Source organism: Hemibagrus wyckioides, linkage group LG26 (genome assembly GCF_019097595.1).
Source record: "Hemibagrus wyckioides isolate EC202008001 linkage group LG26, SWU_Hwy_1.0, whole genome shotgun sequence".
Classification (NCBI taxonomy): Eukaryota; Metazoa; Chordata; class Actinopteri; order Siluriformes; family Bagridae; genus Hemibagrus; species Hemibagrus wyckioides.
In genome coordinates this window covers 3,815,991-3,841,114 of record NC_080735.1, presented here as the reverse complement: position 1 = coordinate 3,841,114, position 25,124 = coordinate 3,815,991, and the positions used below count along the sequence as shown (strand labels likewise).

Here is a 25,124-nt window from a genome sequence, read left to right as displayed (position 1 = left end):
GGTTGCTTTAGCATCACATTTCTGTCTGGTTTTGTATTCCAATAGTGTGTCATGTTATTACTTACTTCTACTTCTTTAGCTCCAAATTTCTAGCCTTGTGAATTAGATTTCAAGGCAACCAAATGCAGGATGGGTGTATGGGCAGCAGAGCATATGCTGGACTCATGACTGTATAATTCTGTATTGTCATTAATATACAACTATACTAATATTAAAATAATAATAATAGTAATAATGTACACTTGTGAGAATTATTCACCCAATACCCAATTCATCCTAACTTTAGCGAATGAAACAGAAGATCCGAACAGTCTCGCACATTCCTTTTTCAAATTCTCAAATAAAAGCATGGAAATCAACTTTACATCTATTTCCCTTTTTAAAATTATGTAGGAAATCAGTTTTCTCCCTTTTCAGGTTTCCAAGTAAAAAGATAGAGTAGTCCACAGAACTCTCTCACACTTGTGTAATTATTAACCTCCATTCCTTTATATCTTGTGAGAACCACACAATATTGCTTTGAAAAAAAAAACATAGCTAGTGTGTTCCCTGTAGTTCAGGAAAAAAAAAGAAAGAAAGAAAAGAAAGAATCTCTATCTCTCACACATGCACACTTATTTGGAATAATTTTAAGCGACCTCTAAAATATCATTTTTTAATCTGTTGCAAAGGATTATGGGATATTTAACTTATTAACAAAGTCTAATGTTCTACTTATAAAATCTAAGATCTAAGGTCTAATATGCTTTTATTATTGAGTAGAAATAACCATACACACACATAGTGTGAGAACTGGGACAGTGGCATGTATATGAGGGTGAGAAGGTGAAGGAACGCTTCTGCTTTCTTTATACCCAGGCGCAGGACTGCAGTTCATTCACGACTCAATAAATTCCCCAAGATCATGAAATATATATTACACAGGGGTCCAAGTGGCATCAACGCTCCCATCTGTATTCAGTTCACACCTCCTCTACTGCTCACTGCAGTGCATTCAGGAAGCAGGAGACTCTGGGTCTGAAGGGATTCTTGTTTATTTTCATTTCAGTTGGAAATTGTTGTAAATAGGCTAATTAAAATGAAAAATGCTTCTGCATGCTATGCGAGGATTCTACGTCTTATCTCCGGATGAAATTTCAAAACCTGATGTATTCGATATGCTGATATTATTGTTCCTTTGCTTCATCTCAGATGCTCTTCAGTAGATGACTCACAAGGAACTATTGTATCTGAAGAACGAAGAAAAAATCCACCGATGGATGTTTTGATTTAAGTGTAAAGTTAACATCAGTTAGCTACGTTTATTTATGAAGGATGCAATTAAAAAATGTTGACAACACTTTTTCTAAATTTTTTCATATGAAAGAGGAAAAATGGACACAATAGGCATATAACCAAGTGTCAAATCTTTTAAACACTACTTTCCCATAAGAAATAATGTAAAAACAGATAATTCATTCTAGCCACCCAAAAATATTACCAATATTACTAATTTCCATGGGTCAAGGTACATCACAGGAAGTCATGCCACCAAGCTTGGCATAATAATAGAACAGACCACCCATGCCACCAATCTGTCAACAAAAAAAAAAATCATGAAAAATCACCTAGCTTTTGAACACATGCCGAAGGCAATGTTGGTATCGTGGGTTGACACTCCAAACATTTTCATAAAATTCGTAAACTTGCTCCGGTTGGCTCTGATTGGCTTTCCACTGACAATTTTGAATGGCTCCCGGATGTACACACAACTTAGCCAGCATTCGGTTCGGTTCTTGTGCCGAAAATTCTCCATATGCCGACGCAAATTTTTTGCAAAATTTACATTCTTAAAGCAAAAATTCGTAAGGGAGGGCATTCGTATGCCGAGGTTCCATTGCATTACATTATTATGCAATCTGGATAATGAAATGATTTATTGTAATTTTTATTGTGATTTTTTTTTTTTTTTTTTTTACTGAAAATCACGAGCAAAGGAAAACTCAGCATCTCACAAGCCTAGCAAATTTTCTGAGAGATGTGTGTCTTTTTTTTCTGTAATTACACTTTGAGATAAAGTGAAGAAATGACTGTTTGTAGTTGCTATAACGTAGGAGTAGAAGCAGCTTAAATGTTCCCTGGACATTCTGCAACATAAACGGATAAAAAGAATAAATTAAATTCAGCTGGCAAATTGATATGTGTGGTATAAAAGGATATAGTAAAATATAAAAAATAAAATCCTAAAATAGAGAATGATAATGTCTGGAAGTAATTATTAACTTGGTTAACTGTTATGATGTAAAGGAGGTTAAAAAATGCAAAACTCACATTTAGTCACTCTTATCATTTTAGTTTTTAATCCATAAAACAACATTTAAGTTCCTGAACAGAAGCAGGAAGAAAAGAAGATGTAAAGAAAAATGTCAAAAATGTAATTCAGATTGTTAAAATCAAATAATACAAGAAAATCAATGTAATCTTTGTGATTTGAGATAAACCTATGCATCAAGTGTCTTGCTTGTGCTTTAATCTTATAATTAGTCTTTTTTTTTCTCCTTAGTAGCCTTCATTACATTACTTACATAGGCTTTTGTCCATTTCCATTTTTTACGATTTTAGAAAGCCAATTAAACCTCATCAGGCACAGGCTGGGCAGCTAATAATCCACCAGCCAGAATCATTTTCTGGTAAACTCCTGCTTCCATTTGTCCCTCTTTGAAGTAAAAGAACCTTGTGTTAGGGATGTCTATACCTTTGTTTCAGTAGTCCGAATCAGGTTGGTACTTCAAATCCATTTCCTCTGAAAACACGTCCATTAATGGAGCTGACGAGGCAAGACGAATGCACACGGCCCAGTTCATCATCAAATATTTTTAGACTCTAATTACACTTCTCCATTTCTGCAAAAAAAAGTCTGAGTTTCGGATCTATGGTAAATGTTAGTAAAGCCAGTTAGAACATCTCGTCACGTTTTGCCTCATGCAATTCTGCTGAAAGTTCTTTACTTTTACACGGCATTGCAGATCTGTTGTAACGTCCTTCATATTCACAAAAGCAAACAAAAAAAATCCTTTGATATTCTTATGAAGATGCTTGATGTTGTTTAATGCACTCCTCTCTTCAAGCACGATTACGTGCTGTGGCCTTCCCTAAGATCCCATAATCTTACAACCAGAAGGTTGTAAAAAATTTTTTGTCATTACCAATGACGGAAGATGTATGGAAAGACTTGAGGTACTTCTGCCATAACAAAATGTAAAGCAGACATGTTCACAGCTCACAAATCAGCCAAACCATAACCATGAGAAGACCAGCACATGGGGTCTGAAACTATATGTGAAAATGCCCTTAGTTACCTTTCTGTAATTGACTCTTACACCACAGCATTTTGCTTGAAAACTCACTGTCGCTATTTTTAATCTAGTGGAACGTCCAAGATTAGTTCCTTTTAACATTGCATTACATTTCCGTAAACAGTTCACTTAACAATGAGTTCGTTTCCTTTCTAATTTTCTGTTAAAACAAACAAAAAAAAAAACCCAGCTTGTTATGTTGCTGAAAAAACTTAAAGCATAAACACCTCTATCTTGAAATCCTAAAAAAATCCAAAATCGTGGCCCAGTTTAAAGTGTTCCCATGATTTCTGTAGTCACATGCCCTGCCATTTCCAACAAATGTGTTTTTCTGTCTAAATCGATAATGAAATTTGTTGCCAACTATTCATGCTGATACTCTTTGACACTCGGTCCTGGTTCTCCGTCTAAACCAGACTGATGATTGGACAAAAACATGACAGAGTCTGATTAGCTCAGGAGCAGCGGGTGTGTTGGTCAGAATCTCATACATATAAATCATATTAAACCCATCCAGCTTTGATATCATGCACCCAGGGTTGATCTCATTTTTCCTTTGGCTTTTGCTACTTTAATAGACACAGCAAACAAACCGGGACATCTAAGACTCTGGAGATCACAGCTCTATGCACCTCAAATGTAAAGTACACATTTCTAAAAAAGAAATAAATAAATAAATAAAAATAAAAAAGGCCACCATGACAGAATGAATGCATCCCAAACCTGGTGGAGTAGTGTCCTTCCATCCCGACATCCTTTCATCCACCCACCGCCAATCTACACATGAAAGGTTAGCTTTAAATGCTGTTACATCTCCAACATAATTTATTGACCCATCTGTGAAAGATGGAAAAAAATTTCTAAATATGATTTCTAGAAAATTTCAAAGGTTTTACTCAGGTCAAAGATGTCAGACCTACAGCTGTCAGAAGATACTTCTCATTTTCAATCAAGTATCGTGATGAGGACTTGGTTTATAAAATCCCATAATTTTTTTATAAAAAGGGACGAAGAACACTAGGATATGATCGAGAAGATTAACATTCAGTAATCTATAACAGCTTCAACTCTTCTGGGAAGAATTTCCACAAGGTTTAGGAGTGTGTTTATGGGAATTTTTGACCATTCCTCCAGACGTGCATTTGTGAGGTCAGGCACTGATGTTGGACGAGAAGGCCTCGCAGTCTCCTCTCTAATTCATCCCAAAGGTGTTCTATCAGGTTGAGGTCAGGACTCTGTTCAGGCCATTCAAGTTCCTCCACACCAAACTCACTCATCCATGTCTTTATGGACCTTGCTTTGGTCACTGGTGTGCAGTCATGTAGAAACAGGAAGGGGTCATCCCTAAACTATTCCCACAAAGTTGGGAGCATGAAATTGTTGAAAAAAATGTCTTGGTATGCTGAAGCATTAAGAGTTCCTTTCAGTGGAACTAAGGGGCCGAGCCCAACGCCTGAAAAACAACACCTGAATTCAGTGATTTGCAGGGGTGTCCCAAAAATTTTGGCAATATAGTTTATTTTTTGATAAACACATTATATGAAGTATAAAACACATTATATGAAGTACTACATCATGAACAAGAGCTTTAGATTTCATTCTGGTGGTAATTTGTTTTCATTATAGTATGCAATGATTTTTCTTTCATATCACAGCTGAACAGTACATCAATGCAGGGGTATAAAAAAAATGGAGCTGGTCAGCTTGGCAGGAAAATGCTGCATGTTGGATAGTGGTCAGTTGAATGAACTTTATAGTGGTTCTCTCGTGTTGACTTGGCACTAACAACTCCAAATATGGAAACAAATACTTTTTAGAGAGGTTTTGTGCCATGTGTCTATGTATACAGACAGTTAGGCAGAATCCTTTTGCATATTTAAAGCAGGTTCCAGTTTGTCTTGCCAGATAGTTTGCACTATTGATCGATGCCTTTTTGGATGATATTAAAAAGAATTGGAAAGAAGTGGTGTCCTTACATCCTGACTATGTTTCATCTCGCCAACTTTTTTTTTTTTTTTTTTAAGGTAAATAGTTCCTATTGGGAACAGATCCAAATATGGAGACAAATTGTTTTGGAGATGTATTGTTCCAAGCAGGTTATAATAAATCTCAGGAAGCTGAATCTTTTATGAAGGCCCTCTTTTCATATTCAAAGCAGGTTCCATGTTTTTGCTTTGCCAGTGTCTCAGAGACAGTGTGTCTGTTCTGCAGTCTGGTGCTATTCTGTAACCTGGATGCTTTATGAAAAGGTTTGAGAGGCTCTGCATTTAATTCTCTAATGTGTGCCATGCTATGTGGAATTTTCAAGCTTTCAATCTTCCTGTCCCACAAATTAGAGCTGGGTGTTTTTAGAGCATGTTTAAATCTAATGCATGATAAGGCTTTGCATAAATGTGTGGCAGTCAAGCAAAACTTACTGAATATCACTGTGGCTGAACTGAGAAAAAAAATCTAGTTTTTAACTTTGTTCAAACCTTCTGCTGGAATCTGTCTTCATGATATCATGGTTCAATGGTTTAAGAAAAATGTTCTTAAATTGTATAGAAAATTTCTATAAAATGTGAGTATTTACTAGGCTTCCACACATGTAATGTTTACAAAGTGAGGGTTTAATCATATCTGTAACATGAGTAATAGACTCATGAAGATCCTTTAAGGGTTCTGTTTGAAGGTCTTAGCTTTCATCTCACTAAAATATTTCCTACAAAACAGCATGAACAAAAGAGGAATGCCTCATTCATCTTATTCATCTTGTAATCCTTTAAAACCTGACATATTTCATCCTGACTCATTATGAGACGTAGGATTTGAGGCAGCTGAAATGAAATCAGAGGTCTGAAACATGATTACAGTTTAGGATGCTGTGGGAAGAAGAGCGGCTCCTCCACACAGACACAGCGCTTACATTAGCACATTTATCCATCATTCTCAACAATCATGTCTGGGTTAGCTCAGGAAACTTATTGAGGAAGACTGCCAGGTTTCTCTTAGAGCTCTGGGGCGTTCAGTTAACGACAGGAGTACATAGAGGAATTTACACACAGAATATCGACTTAAGTCTGTGCGTATTCCCTTTCTGGATACAAGGAACATTCCCCAAGTAAATATGGATATATATGGATAAGTTGGCAATTCTGAATACGATCTAAAGTGCCGTTTGTGGCATTTTCTAAACTGATCCATTTATACTACATCACATTCAGAGTGATGTACATTTTATACAACTAAGCAACTGAGGGTTAAGTGCCTTGCTCAGGGGCCCAGCAGTGGCAGCTTGGTGGACCTAGGATTCAAACTCAGAACCTTCCGATCAGTAATCCAACACCGTAACCTCTCCTTAATTTTCCTTTCCTTCATTCCTTAATTTCCTTAAGGGAGTGAAGCTTTACTCTATCCATCCATCTATTATCACTCATCCTACAAAGGATGGCAGGGAGCCCGGTGTCCCAAGGACTCGGGCAAGGCACACCCTGGCTGCCAAGCCCTTCTCAGGACACAACTGCACGCACACTCAATACAGTCTGTCAATCTACGTCTGTAACTTTGAACACACATTTCATAAAGCACTGATTAACAGAAGTTAATCAAGTTAAGATACACATTTTAAATAAACACGCGTTTGTGTTTAAAAGATAATTTCAACTACAAATTTGTATGGCTTAAATGCACAATACTGGCAAAAGTTTTGGGACACCTGCCTTTGCATGCACATGAACTTTAATGACATCCATTCTTAATCTGTAGGGTTTAATATGGAGTTGGCCCACCCTTTGCAGCTATAACAGCTTTAACTCTTCTGGGAATGCTTTCCAGAAGATTTAGGTCTGTGTTTATGGCAATTTTTGACCATTCCTCTAGAAGCACATTCGTGAGGTCAGGCACTGATGTTTGACGAGAAGGTCTGTCTTGCAGTCTCTGCTCAAATTCATCCCAAAGGTGTTCTGTCCGGTTGAGGTCAGGACTCTGTTCAGGCCAGTCAAGTTCCTTCACACCAAACTCGCTCATCCATGTCTTTATGGACTTGCTTTGTGCACTGGTGTGCAGTCAAGGGGCCACCCCAAACTGTTCCCACATGAAATTGTCCAAAATACCTTATTATGCTGAGGCATTAAGCTTAGGTGCTTGATTTTATACACCTGTGGCCATGGAAGTGATTGGAACGCTAAATTCAATGATTTGGAGGGGCGTTCCAAAACTTTTATATCCAGTAGCAGCTCTGATTTTCAAACTTCTCTAACAGAGATCCTTAATGGAGGTGTGTATGTGGATCAGAACAAATTCCTGTGCCATGCAGACACCATCCACTGGCGCGACATCATGAGGAACCCTCAAGCCGAGCTGCTGGTGGTGCCGTCCAACAACAGCGGCTATTCTTGTGAGTAAATTTCATGCCTGATCCTTTAGAACAAATCGGAGAATAAGAGCTGATGTAGATTGCCATATGACAGTATTTTATAAATCTCGGAAACATGACCCACTATGTCTTATTTACATTAAGAGAGAAAAAGCAGGTGTTTATAGCTGATATAACAACACTGATAATGGGAAGTAACTTTTATTACTCTTATAGGAAGTAGACAGTGAACTGCTGAGTGGATACTCTGACTGCATCACACCATTGTTGATTATTTTCCTATAACAGCACAACACAAAATGTTCAATTCCTTACATAGTTACCTTGCTTATCTAAAATCCCCCTCCTTTTTTTCTTTTTTTACAGGCAGACGCTGCCATCGATCTTGTAATGGACGCTGTTGGGGTCACCAAGAGAATCAGTGCCAAATCTGTGAGTGTCTTAAATATAAACTAAGCTATTAATACACCATGTTTTCACAGGAAAGCTAAAAGAAACAATGCAGGATAAAAGCCAGTGTGTATTACAGACACATCATCCAGTCACTACCAGACTAAACATCCAGCCTTACACCTGTGTTTGTTGTGTCTTTAGGTCTTATCTGTGAGTCTTGCTATAAACATAAATAAAGTCTTTTAGAATTGTTGTTAAGAAGGGTTTTGTTTTATTACACACAGCCTTATACACTACTCACAAAAAGTTAAGGATATTTGGCTTTTAGGTGAAATTTATGGAAAATGTAAAAAGTTCACGCTACAGTGATATTATATCATGAAAGTAGGGCATTTAAGTAGAAGCATGCAATGGTGATTTCCTCATCTCAAACAATTTATTGAAACAAAAGCCAACAACAGTGGTGGGTATACCACAACAAAAAATGTCAGTGTCTCAATAATTTGTCATGTGTGTGTATATATATATTTGTGTAAAAAATTGGTATAAGTTAAATGTTGTGTGTGTGTCAGTAACGAAGACGGTGTGTGCTGATCAGTGTGACAGTCGCTGTTTCAGTCCGTTCATCAGCGACTGCTGTCACCGCGAGTGTGCCGGAGGCTGTTCAGGACCCAAACACAGTGACTGCTTCGTATGTCCTCTTTCTTTTATGCTAATAATATAACACATTGCTGTACACTTTCACTATTTGGAAGCATATTATTTTTACAGTCTGGTGTACAGTAGAAACTTTCATTTTTGGGTTCATTTTAAGGCCAGTGTTTATACAAACTTGATCCATTTGACAATATTACAAAACCCTGCTTTCTGGATGGGATTTAATCTCAGAAAAGTAATGGCACCCATGCAATAATGCCATTGTTGTTTATAGTCTTATGAGTTTCAATTACTTCAGGTTATTGCTGCGCACACAGGGATTGTATACATGCCTGGATTTTAATTAGAACAGCATTTCACTCTTTTACCTTCTGCCTTGGATCAATTGTTCATTATGTTTTTTTGTTTTTTTTTTCCACATGTCGACGGTGTTAAATTAATACAACATAGAGGTTTATGCCTAAACTAATCTTAATTGTATGTCGGGCGAATGATTTATGAGTTAAAGTGAGACAAATATGCATAGTCCATTTAAACCTAGTGATCTCGTGATTCTGTGTTACTGTATAGGCTTGTACTAACTTTAACGACAGCGGCACTTGTGTGACTCAGTGTCCTCAACCTTTCATCTACAACCCAACAACCTTCCAGCTGGAGCACAGTCCCAAAGTCAGATACATGTATGGAGCGTTCTGTGTCAAGAAATGTCCACGTGAGTGAGGCAAAAAAAAGAGATATTATTAAATAAAATGTCAATCTTTTGTGAGTTTTCTTGCTTGAGTACACATCAAGAAAGGTTTCCAAACCGATACAGAGAGAGAGAAAATGTCTTTGCTGATTTTAATATTTGAAAATCTCCAATAGATAACTTTGTGGTGGATCACAGCTCCTGTGTTCGAGCCTGCCCAAGTAACAAGATGGAGGTGGAGGAGAACAACGTCAGGATGTGTGTCCCCTGTACAGACATCTGTCCTAAAGGTGAACATCCACCAGTCAGTTATTTATAGTCTCTCATCAATTTGAACTGTAAATCTGTCATTTTTTCTGTTAATATGTCTAAACTTAAAACCTATATTGAACTCGTATTTAATTAAGTAGCAATAGGTTACGGAGGTCTAGAGCTGTGTATAGTTGGACATGGATGTTAGTTTGAGTGTGTGTTGGTGTGTATTTGAGTGTGTGATGGAATAGGGACGGGAAGTTTACACACAGCACAGACCGTCGACTCCAGCAACATTGACAAGTTCATCAACTGCACCAAAATCAATGGCAACCTGATTTTCCTTGTCACTGGAATTAAAGGGTGAGAAATCTCTCTCTCTCTCTCTCACTGAAATTTACAAGACTGGCAACACTTTTTTGTGTAAAGTAATCCATCTCCGAGCTTGATTTCCCCAGAGTGTGTTTCAATTTTCAGCAACAAAATTTCAATTTTACTTGAACTTCAGGGCTTTGCTGCTTACATACTAATTTTTCAGTACCTTGAGTCTATGAACCTGTATTACATTTTTTTTTTTGCTTATTTGACAGTTTCCTACAGGCCGTCATTCACTAAGATTGTCAGAACTCATTTCACGTTTTCTTCAAACTGCCTTGTTGCCCTGAGACGTCATTAGTCCATCCTTCACTCCATGAGCTCCCCCCCCCCCAAAAGTCTCAGGAGCTCACTTTATGCTTTCCGACTCCACTTTAACCCTCACTCTGAAGTGCTCGACTATTTGCTTCCTGCCTCTGATGCTTTTTTTTTCGCTCCCTAACAGAGACATGTACCACGGTATCAGAGCTTTGGACCCCGAGAGACTCAGTGTGTTCCTCACAGTTAAAGAGATCACAGGTGAGGAGCAGCTTCTAATTATACACCACTATGTAGTGCACAGTTTATAAACTCTGACTATTAATGTTTATTATTGCTTACTGGGGAGAAGCTGAGATATGATATATACAAAAATAAAATAAAATAATTAAAAAAATTATCAAAATAATGTGAAAATATATACAAAAAATCCATATTATAATATTTAAAAATATGCTAAGAGCATATTAGCAAAAAATAAAATGGAAACATACATATTACAGTAAAAATTATAAAATGCAATAATATTAACTAAAATAACAAGATAAATAATAAATAAGGATATGAGATAATAAATATAATTTACAAAATATACAATGCTTAATAAAATATCTTACAAAATTTAATAATATACAAAATGTTAAAATAAATGTAAAATCTAGTTTGATAGTAAATACATATACACAATAATGTATTCTAAAATGTAGAATATATGAAAATCATTTTAATATACCATAATCATTAAAAAATATAATCTAAAATGTTAAATTGTCTCATACGGGCCCAGAAATGTTTCTAAAGTATAAATATTCAAATCTATTTCTGTATGTAATTTGAACGTTTATTTAATTAAAATGGAGTCTTTATATATTAATATTTCTTCTTACTCATCTGAATCCATTAGGACTGGTGACGGCGTAGGTGTAAAGATGTCGTTTTCAGTTAGTTAGAATAAAATTGAACTGTTTTATCTCCTGCTCCATCTTTCATTGTTTTAAACTGACTGTGTCGTGCAGCTAATGGGGTGAAACTTTCTTATAATGAAAACCGCAAAGTAAAAACGCCGCTTCTCGCACCGAGTGCTCGTTATTTAAACCTGTGATGATTATTGCATGCTTGCTGGTCAATAATAAAACCCTGTATTGTATTTTTTTTAATCGACGCTTCCCATTCTGTTCCATTATCAGCGAGCTATTACAGGGGAAAAAAGCGAGAATGAAAGAGACTGAGGAAAGGTCATGGTTAAATGTCAACATTTGTTGCTTAGGGGAAAATTCAATTCAGAGACAAATTGATGATGAATTTTTAGGTTTCTTGAATATCCAGTCATGGCCGGAGAACATGACGGACTTCAGCGTCTTCTCTAACCTCAGCGTTATTGGAGGAAGAACGCTTTACAGGTGAGAAAGTTAAATTCCGAGCAATTTCTTAATTGCATTACACTGATTTACCTTGACATAAGTCTGTGAGGATGTTGATGATGATTATTTTTAGTGTCAATGTTGATTTTCTCCATCAGCGGCGTCTCTCTGCTGATCCTGAAGCAGCGCTGGATCACGTCCCTCAGCTTCCAGTCTCTGCAGGAGATCAGCGCTGGGAACGTCTACATCAGCAACAACAGCCAGCTGTGTTTCTACCACATGCTGAACTGGACAAGGTTTTTCCGCTCAAGTGGTCAGAGAGCTCTGCTGAACAACAACAAGGAGACGCAACAGTGCGGTGAGCGGAAAGCATCCGACACCAGGCCTTTCCACATACCCTTGAAATTGAAACGGGCGATTTACACACACAAAACACGCATGAAATCCTTCACCAGGGTAAACCAGGCGTGTCGGGTTTGATGTCAGTAACAGCTCTAGACTCACCTGATGTCTGTATGACTATGTCTAAGGATACTCAGGTAGCACTAAGGCAGTCCATTAGCTTTCCCTTTCATGGAGACATCAAATGTAAAGAAAACATTAATTTTTGCACAAAAAAAAAAGCGTCATGCAAAAACGTTGTTCTTAAACTAATGGAGCTTCTATTTAGTACTTTTACTGTGTGTGTAGTACTGCGTAGAGATAGAATCTGACTGTACATACCATTTTGTGTGTGCGAGTTGTACTGAGTTCATTAACTTTAGTTACATTATTTCCATGAGCATCTTCCTATTTCTCCTTCTCTGCCTCTGTCTCTCTCTCTCTCTGTCTTTCTCTGTGTCTATATTTGTTGCTATCTATATTTTCTATCTATCCATTTATCTATTTATGTGTCTCTCTTTCTTTCTCTTGTTGATGTGGTATAAAAAGTAATTCAGCTAACACCAACTCATTGTTGATTTATTTTCCGATCACCGCACCACCATTACTCTGTATTAAATCTGACAGTGTCACTTACACTAAGCATGAGTCATCACCGCTTACAGCATCACAGCCTCACCTCTGTGCGTCGTCATGGAAACCCGTGTTAATCATCTCCCAAAGAAAAGTTTTTGTGCTGACATGACTTCAGGGTACAAAAATTTCCCACTGTTTTCCCAAAGCCGGCGAGATTGCAATTCGACACAAGCGAGCTCTCCACAATATTACAGTTTCATAATGTTACGTACAGCTAGCAGGGCAGCTGTGCAAGCGGAGAGATCTGAAGAGTAATCATATGAGTAAAAACACGTCTTACGATGAAATGATGAGCTCCGGAGAGTCTCTTTCCGTCACGTCTTCACCTACAACCTCCCATGATCCTCTGCTTAGCAATCACAAGTTTCATAACAACAAGACACTAACAACAGCTCTGACATTATGGCTGCTTTAATATGCAGAGAAACAAAGCATTAACTTCATGTGTTTGTGTGTTTTACAGTTAAAGAGCAGCGTGTTTGTGATAAGCTGTGTTCAGAAGCAGGATGTTGGGGTCCCGGTCCTGACCAGTGTGTGTCCTGTAAGTTCTACAGTCGCGGGAGAATGTGTGTGAAGTCCTGCAACCTCTACCACGGGTCAGTGGGTTTACTTTCTTCTTAATTAAAACTATGTTTGTGTGATTACACCTGACAGTGTGGGTCTATTCCTCTGATACTACAGCAACTGGCCAACAAATAAGGTTTTCCTAATTAAAGAATGACAAATTGTACTGGTTTGGTTCAGAGAAACATAGAAACATAGCCCTAGACCTATCATAGATCCCTCACCGTTCTTCTAGAGTCAGCATTTAAAAAAGAAAAAAAAATGTAAATCATCTGCCCTCAAAGTCTATAGCAAACTTGTCGCAATAGAAACAATTGTGGATTAATGATAAATGAATTCTTTGGAATCAGAACCAAGTGTAATAATAAAATAGGAAATTATTTATAAGCACCACATACAGACTAATTTGTGTTTGTTTTGGTAACAAAATATGCACCTAATATGTGATCGGCTGAGTGTGAAATTGTAGCCAGACAAAAAAGGAAAAATGAAATGAAGAAATTTCCTTCCGTTGGGATTATTGAAAGGATACTTTTTAGTTTATTGGTTAAAACAAATGATATTCCTTCCAATGCGCCGACTGTAAACGTGGCTGCGTTGTGATACCGATGTTCAGCCTCAGAGGAATAGAGATGACTTTGATAAGTTCGCTTTGTCGTTTTCCAACTTGTTCAGTTTATTTTATGCCTTTTTTTTCATACCCAGAAGTAGGAATCATGTTAGAATACATGCAGTTTTTTTTTTTTTTGCCTTGCTGTTTGGTGATTCCCTGATAAAAGAAAGAAATAAAATGCTACATTTGCCTTAAATGCCTCGAAATATCATGGAATCCTTAAAATATTTACTCCTTGTCAGTTTCTTTCAAGAAGAAATATAGCATCTCATACTTGAAGTTTTTTCCACCCCTATGAATGTGTTGGAATGTTCCAATGGAGTCAGAACGTTGCATCATCCGAATTTTCTGAACATCACTGGAAGAAGAATATGTTCTGTCAGTTTTTTTTTTTTTTTTTTTAGTTCCAGTGAAAGGAATACTTAAAACAACACCTGAATTCAATGATTAGGAGGGGTGTCCCAAAACTTTTGGCAATATATTGGATTTTTGTGGAACTTGCTAACGTCAGGAAAAAAAAATAAAATCATTAAAATTTCCTTAACGTGAACATGCTATTAGCGTGGATGCCAGTTAACCACGTTTATTTGCATGTGTTTGCTAATTACTGTGCTAGAGAGATTTTGTGAATGATTAAATCAGTTAGATTGAGTGTTGAGAGTAACACAAGCTAGATGTGAATTAATGTTAATTCATTCAGTTTTTCTCCACAGACACACACACAAAGCTCATCTTGTGTAAGTTTTATCCATATTTCTGTAGCCCAGTCTTTGCTAAGACATTCGACAGTTTGCTGTCATTTAGAGAAAAAATAAATAAATAAAAATACCATGTATTTGTCAGTCTTTCAGTATACAACAGTTGGATGGCTGTTTGTCCTTTTTTTCCCTCTCCCAGTGGAAGAAAAGTGAATTATTCATGGTTGGTCTTGCAGCCCTGGAGCCCTGGAGCTCTGGACGCTCTGAGCTCTGGGTCTGAACGAGCTGAAACAATAAGCAGAATTGAAGGGTCACAGTTTCAATCTGCTGATGCTTGTGGAAACCTGAATTGCTATTTATTCTGTACTGAATATGAAACAAAGGGTTTTTTTTCAATAGCAGGGATTGTGGTGTTCTTGCTAATGCTGTGTGTGTGTGTGTGTGTGTGTGTGTGTGTGTGTGTGTGTACAGAGAATTTCGGGAGTTCACCAACGGATCGGTATGTGTGGCGTGTGACAGCCAGTGCGAGAAATCTGGAGATAAAACACTAACCTGTCATGGACCAGTAAGAAATGAAGCGCACTTTATTCTTTCTTGCGTCGTGTATTCATGCTGTAGGTCCAGCTACTGGATCGTTTCATCTTCCACAGCTCAAAATACAGTAATAAAAAAAAAATGCATGCTTTAACTGTTGTTGCTTTCATTTAGTACATTTACTGTGTGTGTGTAGTACAGTGAAGAGTTAGAATATGACTGTAAATACTGGTGTGTGTGTTGTCTATCTATCTATCTATCTATCTATCTATCTATCTATCTATCTATCTATCTATCTATCTATCTATCTATCTATCTATCTAATCTTTCTTCCAATTTCTCTGCCCCTCTGTCTCTCTCTCTTTCCCTCTCTGTCTCTGAATGTCACTTAATTGTTCTCACTGTCTCCCTCTCTCACTGTCTTTCTCTCATTTTTTCTTTCTTTTTGTGTCTCTGTATGCCTCTTTCTGTCTTTGTCCCTGTCTCTCTCTCTCTCTCTCTCTCTCTTTCTCTCTTTAGGGTGCAGATCACTGTATGAAGTGTGTTCATGTGAAAGATGGGCCCAGCTGTGTAGAAAAATGTCCTGATGGGTTGCAGGGTGCTGACAGCTTCATCTTCAAATACGCTCACAGCAACAACGAGTGCAGACCCTGCCACAGCCTCTGCACCCGGGGGTACGAGTGTGTATGTGTGTGTGTGTGTTTATTTGTGATTATAAACTGTTTTCAATCAAGTGACAACTTGAAGAAAAAAAAAACCTGCAAATGTGCAGCGCACTGTAATGAACCGTAAGGAATTAGATCACTTACTCATGATGACATCATTTCCTCGTAATGCAGTAGCAGTGTGAGTTTAATAGCAATAAGTCTACATGCTGTGTGTGTGTGTGTGTGTGTGTGTTTTCTCCCTATTAACTTGTATACTGCACTGAATCTAACACAGAATTAAATCTCTAAATCACACAATATTAAACTTACAACTGCTGTAGATTGCGGTTATTATTCCTGGCACCCAGCAGAGATTTTCAACCTGCCTAAGAGTTCACAGCTTTAATAGAAATGATTTTAATTGGGAGTAAATTGTCCATTAGAGCTCGGTGTCACTGTGAGGAGTCCAGCTGAGAGACTGAACTCCCTGCTGCAAAAGCATTCTGGGTCCGTGGCCTCAGTCTTTTGTCTGACGGCAGAAGGTCTGGACTCCAGAGCAGCTTTTTAGCTAAGGAATCGCCCATGTTTTGTTCAGGGTCATGTTTAGGGGTGTGAAAATGAAAAGTCAATGTCCATGCAAAAACAGCAATGATAAGTCTCTCATTTAAGAAATTCTTACACCTATAATGAGACCGTGAATTTAGAAAATCCAGAGTTAAGCTAAATCATCGTCACAGTTGTAAACATAGCAGCTTCCTTATTCTATGAGAGAAGCAGAGCATCATAACAGCTTTGTTTCCGTTTTAATAAAATGACAGGTTTCCCAGAAATACTGTAGAATCCAACCAAACAGATGATTTCATTTATGTGTGCAATTTACATCAGACGTTCAGCCAGCGGTTTGTGTGCCTGACCTCTAAGGCTGAGACTCGGCTCACTCTGCAAAAACGAGGAATAATCAAAACTGTATGAACATCTTTATGACTGATTGTCCATTATGTCACATCATACCCTAATAACAGTTTGAAAATCATAATAATTATAACAAACATAATAATTATTGTTTTTACACATTGCTATGTGTTTCAGATGCACTGGACCTCGCATTCAAGACTGCATAGGAATGATGGACAGGTAATAATAATAATAATAATAATAACTTCAAGTAAAGTTATTTTATTTTTTCTTTCTTTTTTATTTAGGTTTTGTTTGTTTTGGCAGATTTTTTGGCCGCCTAAACGTTAGCCATTTTTCATTACAGGACTCCTCTGATTGCAGCCGGAGTGATTGGGATGATGTTTGTGCTCGTGATTGTGGTGCTCGGTTTTGCTGTTTATATCAGACGCAAGAGCATCAAAAAGAAAAGAGTGTTACGCCGCTTTCTGGAATCTGAGGTACAAATTACTGATCTGGCATCCGCTGTGTGTGTGTGTGTAAAGCCTTGTAGTGTATGTGAATGTGTCATTGTAATAGCTGATCTGGGATCTATTTATGTATGAAAAGGTGAATAGTGTATGTAAGTGTGTTATTGTAATAACTGATCTGGGATCTGCTGTGTGTGTATAAAGGTGAATAGTGTATGTGAGTGTGTTATTGTAATAACTGATCTGGGATCTGTGTGTTGATCAGCTCTTGGAGCCTCTTAAATCCAGTGGAACTGCAGTGAATCAGACTCAGCTGCGCTTATTGAAGGAAACCGAACTCAAGATGATTAAAATCCTAGGATCTGGAATTTTCAGTACTGTTTACAAGGTGAGAGGGAGGGAGGGAGAGCAAGCGAGAGAGAGAGTCTGTTTGTGATAAGTGTGTGTTTTATTATTCAGTGTGTTTTTTCTCTATCAGGGCATCTGGATACCTGAAGGTGAGAGTGTAAAAATCCCAGTGGCCATAAAAGTCGTCAATGATACACCAGGACCGAAATCCAACACAAAGTTTCTAGATGTGAGTCGCAGCAACACTGGATTCTACACACATAAAAAATCTGTAATTATCAAGAAGAGCGATATAAAATATATTCATGCACATGCACTCTAAATAAAATAAGTGCATCAATTCACACACACACACACACAGATGAGTACCTTCTCAGGGTCACCCTCACTAATGGTGGTCACCTCTTCTGAGAGGTGAAGGAACACTAAACACACTCTCTCATTATGTTTTCTGTCTCGTTCTTTCAATCTGTAAGGCTTCATGGATAATGTTTAGTCTGGGATTTAAGAGGCCGGATATTGATATTCTCTTTTTAATAGAATGTTGAAAGAGTCTTCATTCTTTGCTCTTTCGTACTTTTGTTCAAGGCCAGTGTTAATGCACAGCCTTTTCTATCCATTCAGGATAAAAAAACAAAACAAAACAAAAAAAAAACAAACATCTATTAAAAGCATTGCATCAGGATCTAAACCTGCATCTGATCTTCACAGCTTTCTATTACAAGGTCATTTTTTTTCTCCCTTTCTCCCTCAGGAGGCAGTGATGATGTCCAGCATGGATCACCCACACCTGCTACGTCTGCTTGCGGTGTGTGTGAGCCCGAATGTGCAGCTGGTGACCCAGTTCATGCCCCACGGCTGCCTGCTGGATTACGTTCATGATCACAAGGACAACGTCGGCTCTCAGCTGCTGCTCAACTGGTGTGTGCAGATCGCCAAGGTAAGCATGTCCTGTTTCTACTTGTGTGTTGGCGTATATTTTTCTCTCTTTGTACTCCATATGGACATCAGGACACAAATCCTCTAAATTGCTGTTATTTACAGTATAAGTCACAATGTCCTTCATTGAGAGGCTGATGATTACGGGTATAGACACTTCAGCTGTCCTCTGAGTAGCTCAAAGGTGTACAGTAAAAGAGGTTCTTCAATCAAAAGCTGCAATCACAAACAGCTGGAGGAAATGAAGGAGGTTCAGACTTCACCAGAAGGATTGCTGTTTGAGGAAATTGATGTCCTTGATTTCTTTGTTCATCATCTGCCCATATAAACTATTAGTGATAAAATCATGCTGGGTCTGCACAGCATGCTCATACTCTTTCTCTATCTCCATTTCTTTTCTTTTTGGAATGTTCTAACCCCCTTATCCGGCTTAGCCTTTTTTTTTTGTAGCCTTTATCCTCAGGCTTCCATCCTACCTACAAAGCTCCTCCACTCTCACGCTGAGACTCCAGGAGCTGTGAAGGTGCAGAGTAAATAAGTTCCAAGAACAGATCACCTTCAGAGGTCATCTTCATTGACTTACTTTCACGTCCATCACCTGCCAGTTTTCACCCATTTTCTCACAATAAAAGAACACCGATGCAAACAATAACTCGATCTATGAATCTGAAATGATTGATGCAAAAAAAAGAAAGCCATGCCCCCTTTCCTTCATCTCACATTATGAATATCTTATCATATCTTCTCAGTGTTCATGAACATGTATATAGTTAACATAAAATATTTATTATTACTATTATTTATAGAAACATTGCCACAAAAAATGGCTACGAATGTTCAAAAAAATTTTCCATAACATTATAGTAATGCTAATAAATGTTCAAACAGCATGGTCAAGTCTGCTACAGTAGAATCTGGAGTGTGTTTATATACAGGGTTTTACAGTAACCACAAAGCGCATACAGAGTAAAAAGCTGCCACTCATCTGTTTAAGATGTCCACTGTCTTATAACGCTTTTTTTTCCAAGCATGGGAATTATGCATATAAGCTTTTCTAGTGACTACATCTTAGCTAAATTTGGGCACGGATTATGACAGTGATGTGTTTATTTGTGAGAGACAGAAGCTGCTGTTGTAAAATGGCATCATGCTGTCATGTAATTTTTTTTTTTTTTTTCGGCACTACTTTCCCCTTGTCCTGCTCGCTAAATTGCAGCACTGTCAAGTCACTTGTCCATTGTGAACTGCTGGCTCTAGCAGAAGAGACAGACACTGGCTCTTCATCGTAAAGAGGTTCGGACACTGACTTAACGAGTTCTATCAATCATGCGCCCACCTGTGACACATCCCTGCTGTTGGAGGTTGTCGCGGTCACACCTTCAGCCTGATCGGTAGCAGATCCTCATTTAGAGACGCTGCACGGCACACAGAGGAATAATAAACGGGTTTATGGTAATGGAGGCATGATGTATTAGCAGAGAGGATTCTCCAGTATCTCCAGCTGAACCAGGAATGCTGGCTATTCGTCCGCTCGGACTGTGGTGTCATCTCATTGCATAATGGATTATTGATGAACTAATTAACTGTAGAAGTACATTTTAATTGGCTGTAACAGAACTACAGCATGCTGAATAGGGTTTTGTGTGGTTCTTTTTTCTTTCCTGTTTCTGTGTGCCCAGTTAGTAAATTAAAATGCTCAATAAAGCTGTCAAGAAAACTCTGGAATCCTAACACCTGATCATTCTGTGCAACCTCAATTCTCTTAAAAGAGGTTTTAATGTTTATAGAAGCCAACGTTAGCTGTATTTTTTTATATACCTCATGTCGATCCATCCATCCATCCATCCATTTTCTGAACCATCCATTTTCTGAACCTACATAGAGTTGTAAGGAGCCTAGAGCTAATGCAAGGGAACTCATAGGAACTAGACAGCAGACAACCTAGTAGGGGTGCCAGTTCATCACAGGGCATAATTGCGCACACACACACACACACACACACACACACACCCCCATTCACACACTACAGACAATTTAGCGATGCCAGCCACCCTGCCAAACAAGTCCTTGGACTGGGGAGGAATCTGGACTCCACAGAGAAAGCCCCAGATGCATGGAAGAACATGAAAAGTCTGCAGGATGGAGTGGGGAAGCGAACTCACACCCCCTGAGGTGTGAGGCAAACACTAACTACTAAAAAAAAAACAGACAGAGTACCCAGAGAAAAAAACCCATGCAAACTACACATATAGGGCAGTGGCAGGAACCCTAAACGTGAAGGCCAATAATTGGTAAATGAACACTTTTCAGTCTAGAACAAATGCACCAACATCCTTGAATCTTAACAGATTCCAATTTATTTTGGTTCAGTGCACTGTAACTGATTTATGACCTTCTTCTCTTAATGAGGCGAACCTTTTGCTCTTCTTCAACCTCCTTCCTCCTTTTCTCTGAATAATGTCACATAAATTCTGTTTCCTCTGTTATAGTAAAATGATATTGCTGTAATAGGATACACAGGGAGCCTCTTTTCTAAAACCACATTGCTATGTGTGTAAAGCAAAAGTGATTGATTTTGTGCTAATGCGCCCCACTCAACTATGGGGCATGCACTGGGCTGGCTGGTATGCTAATTAGCGTCAGCAGATTTTGATTGGGTTGCTCTGCCTTTCATCATCATGCATATCTCTAAAGGAACATGTGGGAACGGCTAAAGGATTCAGTATCACACAGGTTTGCAGTGACCGAATACAAATATGGCAGGGCTTAATACTGAACCCGTAGGGAGTCCTTCAAAAGCGTAGTTACAGAGCGCTGACATGCTTACATTAATTACGATTACATAACTTTTCAGGGTATGATGTACTTGGAGGAGAGAAGGCTGGTCCATAGGAACTTGTCTGCCCGTAATATCATGGTGAAATCCCCCAACCACATCAAGATCACCGACTTTGGGCTTCCACAGCTTATGGGTGCTGGTGTGGAGTACAATAATGACGAAGAGAAGGTTTGAAAGTCTACATCAAGCCACAGTGACATTCTTTAAACTTACACATAAACACCATCGAACCTAGAGTATTTCTTAATGCTACTGAGTAGCTGTCTGTTTTCTTTTACTCCCATTCGTGGGCAGGGTCTCATCAAGTGGATGGCATTGGAGTGTATTCACTACAGAAAGTTTACGCACCAGAGTGATGTTTGGAGTTACGGTAAGGGATATGCTCATTGCTCATATGGATTCCAGTTGACTGACCAAGAATACGTAGACATCACATAGTGACCTAGCCATTGTTCTGCAAGAAAAATGGTTCAAAACCATTCTAAGATTGATTAAAGACTAATAAATTTCAGTAATCCCCCTCTATATCTCGGTTCATACATCGTGGTCCCGGTATATTGCAGATTTTTATTTGGAACATAACTAATTTATTGTGCGGATTTTCCCGGTATATCGCGGTATCCGCAAATCTTATAGTGAATTGTTTTTATGTTGAAATAAGGTAATTTATTAATGAAAAAATATTTTTATTTATTACAAAATAAACATATAAACATTAATTCAAATGAAGTAAAATGTTAATAATATGTAAAATACTGTACAGCGTAGCATTGTTTAGGAAAGCGCGGTGCGGGGATGCTGAAAGTCAAAATACAGTGCAGCTGGAGGAACGAGTCTGGCCAATCGGAATGCCCCATTCATTTAATCATGGTTGTGATTGGCTACTGGCTATGTGCATTTGGGGAAGGGGAAGCAGAATTGTCCACTATCCCATTTCTTTGCGCATCACTGTCCGGAGTGTTTCATTTTTTGCTGTGTACGGTCCTATTATGTTGCCAAAACGCTCTGCACCTTCTAAGGCTTCTGGCAAGGAACATGCCATACATACAGTACTCACTATAAATGTGATATTTCTATGAATTTACCCAAAATCCATCTCGCTATATGCTTGCAAATGTTTTCTGTGTGTGTTTAAAGAGTGTGGGAGGGTAATTTACGGCTTAAACAATAAAAAAAAAAACATTTGAGGGTGGCATCCGTGTATAACGGATTTTTGTTTATCGCGGGTGGTTTTGGAACGTAATCCCCACAATAAATGGGGGATTACTGTACATTTTTTTGGTTACTCTTAATATACAAATTATCTGTGCAGATTCACTCTTCAGAGGTTGCCTCACTGTGCACACTGAACAAGTCATTCAAACTTATTGAGTCATTTGTGAATATTTATTTCATCAGGAGTCACCATCTGGGAGCTGATGACTTTCGGAGCTAAGCCATATGATGGAGTTCCCAATCGTGAGATCCCAGATATTCTGGAGAAAGGAGAACGTCTGGCTCAACCTCCTATGTGTACCATAGACGTCTACATGGTCATGGTCAAATGTAATCTCAAAACTCTCAAAAAATCTTCTAACCATGTTTCCTTAGACGTGTCCGCAGATATTACAGTTGTAGCATGAGCTTTAAAGTGGGAATTAACCCAGTGTGAACTGGAAACACGAAAATGCTTGACAGGGAATAAATGATTCCATCAGCAAGCGGGATAGTTGCTTAGGCAAAATTTAGTCTTCATGAGCCAATAAAAAAGTCATAGTGCAGGCAAATTTTTTATTTATTTATTTTGCATTGATTCATTTCCTGCTGAAAGGGCTGCTTCATTATGTGACTCATTAATGATCCTCGCTCAAGGTTGGATGATCGATGCTGACAGTCGGCCCAGGTTTAGAGAGCTCGCTACAGATTTCTGCAGGATGGCAAGAGACCCTCAGAGATACCTAGTCATTCAGGTGAGTAGTAAAAAATCCAAAGATTTTCTTCTCTTAGTTGACAATACGCTTCTGGAGAGTATTAGAGGGTACATTTTTGTTTCAGGGGGATGACTGCATGAAGCTGCCTAGTCCCAACGACACTAAATTCTTCCACAGTCTTTTGGATGAGGACGAATTCAGAGATGTAATGGATGCTGAGGAGTATTTGGTTCCTCAGAATGTTAATGCTCCTGTTTCCTCCCATCATTCTAGCCCTCATCTGGACTCCACACAGGTAAGACTTGTAGTACATATCACGACTCAGGATTAAGAGGGTCTTTTTTTATGGCTGTTCTTCTATTGCTTACCGAATGACATACAGGGACTGAGCGACGTGACAATAGGAACACAGAGCTGTGAGGCAGCCACGTCGTCTGGTGAACTGTTTTTCCCCCCGAGGGCTGGGAAGGAGGAGCAGCTCTGTCATGGAAAGCTGAAAAAGAAGCTCAGCACTGCCTTTGTGGAGGACAGCAGCTGTCGCCGCTACAGTACAGATCCTGCTGCATTCCTAAAAGAAAAAACACAGAGGAGTAGTGCCGATGACGATCGTTGTGTGGCTGCCAGGAGCGACAAGAGTTCCTCAGGTAACCTTGTCTTGTTTCTGCAGTAGTCCAGTGTTTCAAGCTGGTGGGGGAAAAAAATAATAATAAGCAGTGCGATCTTGAACAAAACCTTGTGTCAAGTTATGTAGGTGGATAGATCAATAAATTGTGGCCTTCTCCACTCCCATTCTTGGCAGCATCTTTGAGATCTCATATTAAAAATGCTGTTTTCTTTCAACTCCAGACCCCATTGAGGAAAATCCTTTTATCATGCACCAGAAAAGCAGAGAGATCCATGCCCTGGACAACCCAGGTTACCATGGCAACCCTGACGGACAGCTCAAGATTGAGGATGAGAACATCAAAACTCCTCTCGAACACAATGCAGATGAAACAATCCAGGAGACACTGAAGAAAAGCAACATTTCTGCTCTTCCTCTGCTGTCCAGAACAACAAGCAGGACTACAAATAGCCACATAAATCTCAGCACTCAAACAGAGAGACCCCATGTTCATTTTACACTTCCACCAGTTCAGCCTCCTCAAAGTGGACCACTGAGTCAAAATGGCCACCATCTCCATTCAGGTCATGGTCTATGTACTGACCATCCCAGTAAGTGTATCCTTCCTTCAATAACAGGACAAATAGGTCACATCAGCCACCAAATCCAGCCTGGTTCTCCTGGTCCTGCTCGCGATGGCGTTAAAAGTAGCACCTCTGTTCTACCAGGCCATGTGGTCCATCAAAGCAGCACAACACAAACGGGTCATGCTGGAACAAACAAGAAGTCTTTTCACACAAACAATCCAGAGAAGCGGCATCACAGCCTTCCGGCCAGCGTTCCACAGCATCCTCCAGATCCCTCACTGGTCTGCAGAAACAATTTCATATACAAGCAAAATGGCCGTGAGAACCTAGAGAACCCTTCGGAGGCCAGCATGAAGCCAGGAACATTTCTGCCTCCTCCACCATACAGGCACAGAAACACTGTAGTGTAACATCTCCATCATCCAGAGAAGCTTCTCAGCTTCTTCTACCAGCACGTTAAAGCTATTATTTCTTCCTTAGCAGTTCCTGGAACTCACTTGCTGGAATGATTCATGCCTTTAAAGAGAAGAAATACCAGGTTCCTCAGCATCATCTCTTGAGATACCATTCTATACTATATATATATATATATATACACATACATATACATACATACATATACAGTATATATTTATATTTATATATATATATATATATATATATATATATATATATATATACACTGTATATATTTATATCCAAACATCTGAGAGAACAAACTGTACCTTTCAGACTTTTGTACCTCTCCTTCAACCTGTGTGGGAAACATTAAAACTTTGTAAATTCT

General features: G+C 38.6%; 1 protein-coding gene across 1 annotated transcript in view; it reads left to right on the top strand.

The window, feature by feature from the left end:
• The window catches only part of LOC131346663 (receptor tyrosine-protein kinase erbB-4-like), a 46,716-nt gene extending 21,801 nt beyond the window's left edge, over positions 1-24,915 (top strand). The window contains exons 4-27 of the mRNA XM_058380218.1: positions 7,576-7,710; positions 8,056-8,121; positions 8,655-8,773; positions 9,310-9,451; positions 9,604-9,717; positions 9,916-10,042; positions 10,500-10,573; positions 11,622-11,712; positions 11,832-12,031; positions 13,154-13,286; positions 15,037-15,130; positions 15,619-15,773; positions 16,836-16,880; positions 17,008-17,140; positions 17,376-17,498; positions 17,589-17,687; positions 18,213-18,398; positions 21,252-21,404; positions 21,531-21,606; positions 22,635-22,781; positions 23,088-23,185; positions 23,271-23,441; positions 23,529-23,790; positions 23,993-24,915. Of these exons, the coding sequence (XP_058236201.1) occupies positions 7,576-7,710; positions 8,056-8,121; positions 8,655-8,773; positions 9,310-9,451; positions 9,604-9,717; positions 9,916-10,042; positions 10,500-10,573; positions 11,622-11,712; positions 11,832-12,031; positions 13,154-13,286; positions 15,037-15,130; positions 15,619-15,773; positions 16,836-16,880; positions 17,008-17,140; positions 17,376-17,498; positions 17,589-17,687; positions 18,213-18,398; positions 21,252-21,404; positions 21,531-21,606; positions 22,635-22,781; positions 23,088-23,185; positions 23,271-23,441; positions 23,529-23,790; positions 23,993-24,747 (3,698 nt within the window). The 3' untranslated portion in view covers positions 24,748-24,915. The remainder of the gene's footprint in view (positions 1-7,575; positions 7,711-8,055; positions 8,122-8,654; positions 8,774-9,309; positions 9,452-9,603; positions 9,718-9,915; positions 10,043-10,499; positions 10,574-11,621; positions 11,713-11,831; positions 12,032-13,153; positions 13,287-15,036; positions 15,131-15,618; positions 15,774-16,835; positions 16,881-17,007; positions 17,141-17,375; positions 17,499-17,588; positions 17,688-18,212; positions 18,399-21,251; positions 21,405-21,530; positions 21,607-22,634; positions 22,782-23,087; positions 23,186-23,270; positions 23,442-23,528; positions 23,791-23,992) is intronic.
• The last annotated feature ends 209 nt before the right edge of the window (positions 24,916-25,124 follow it).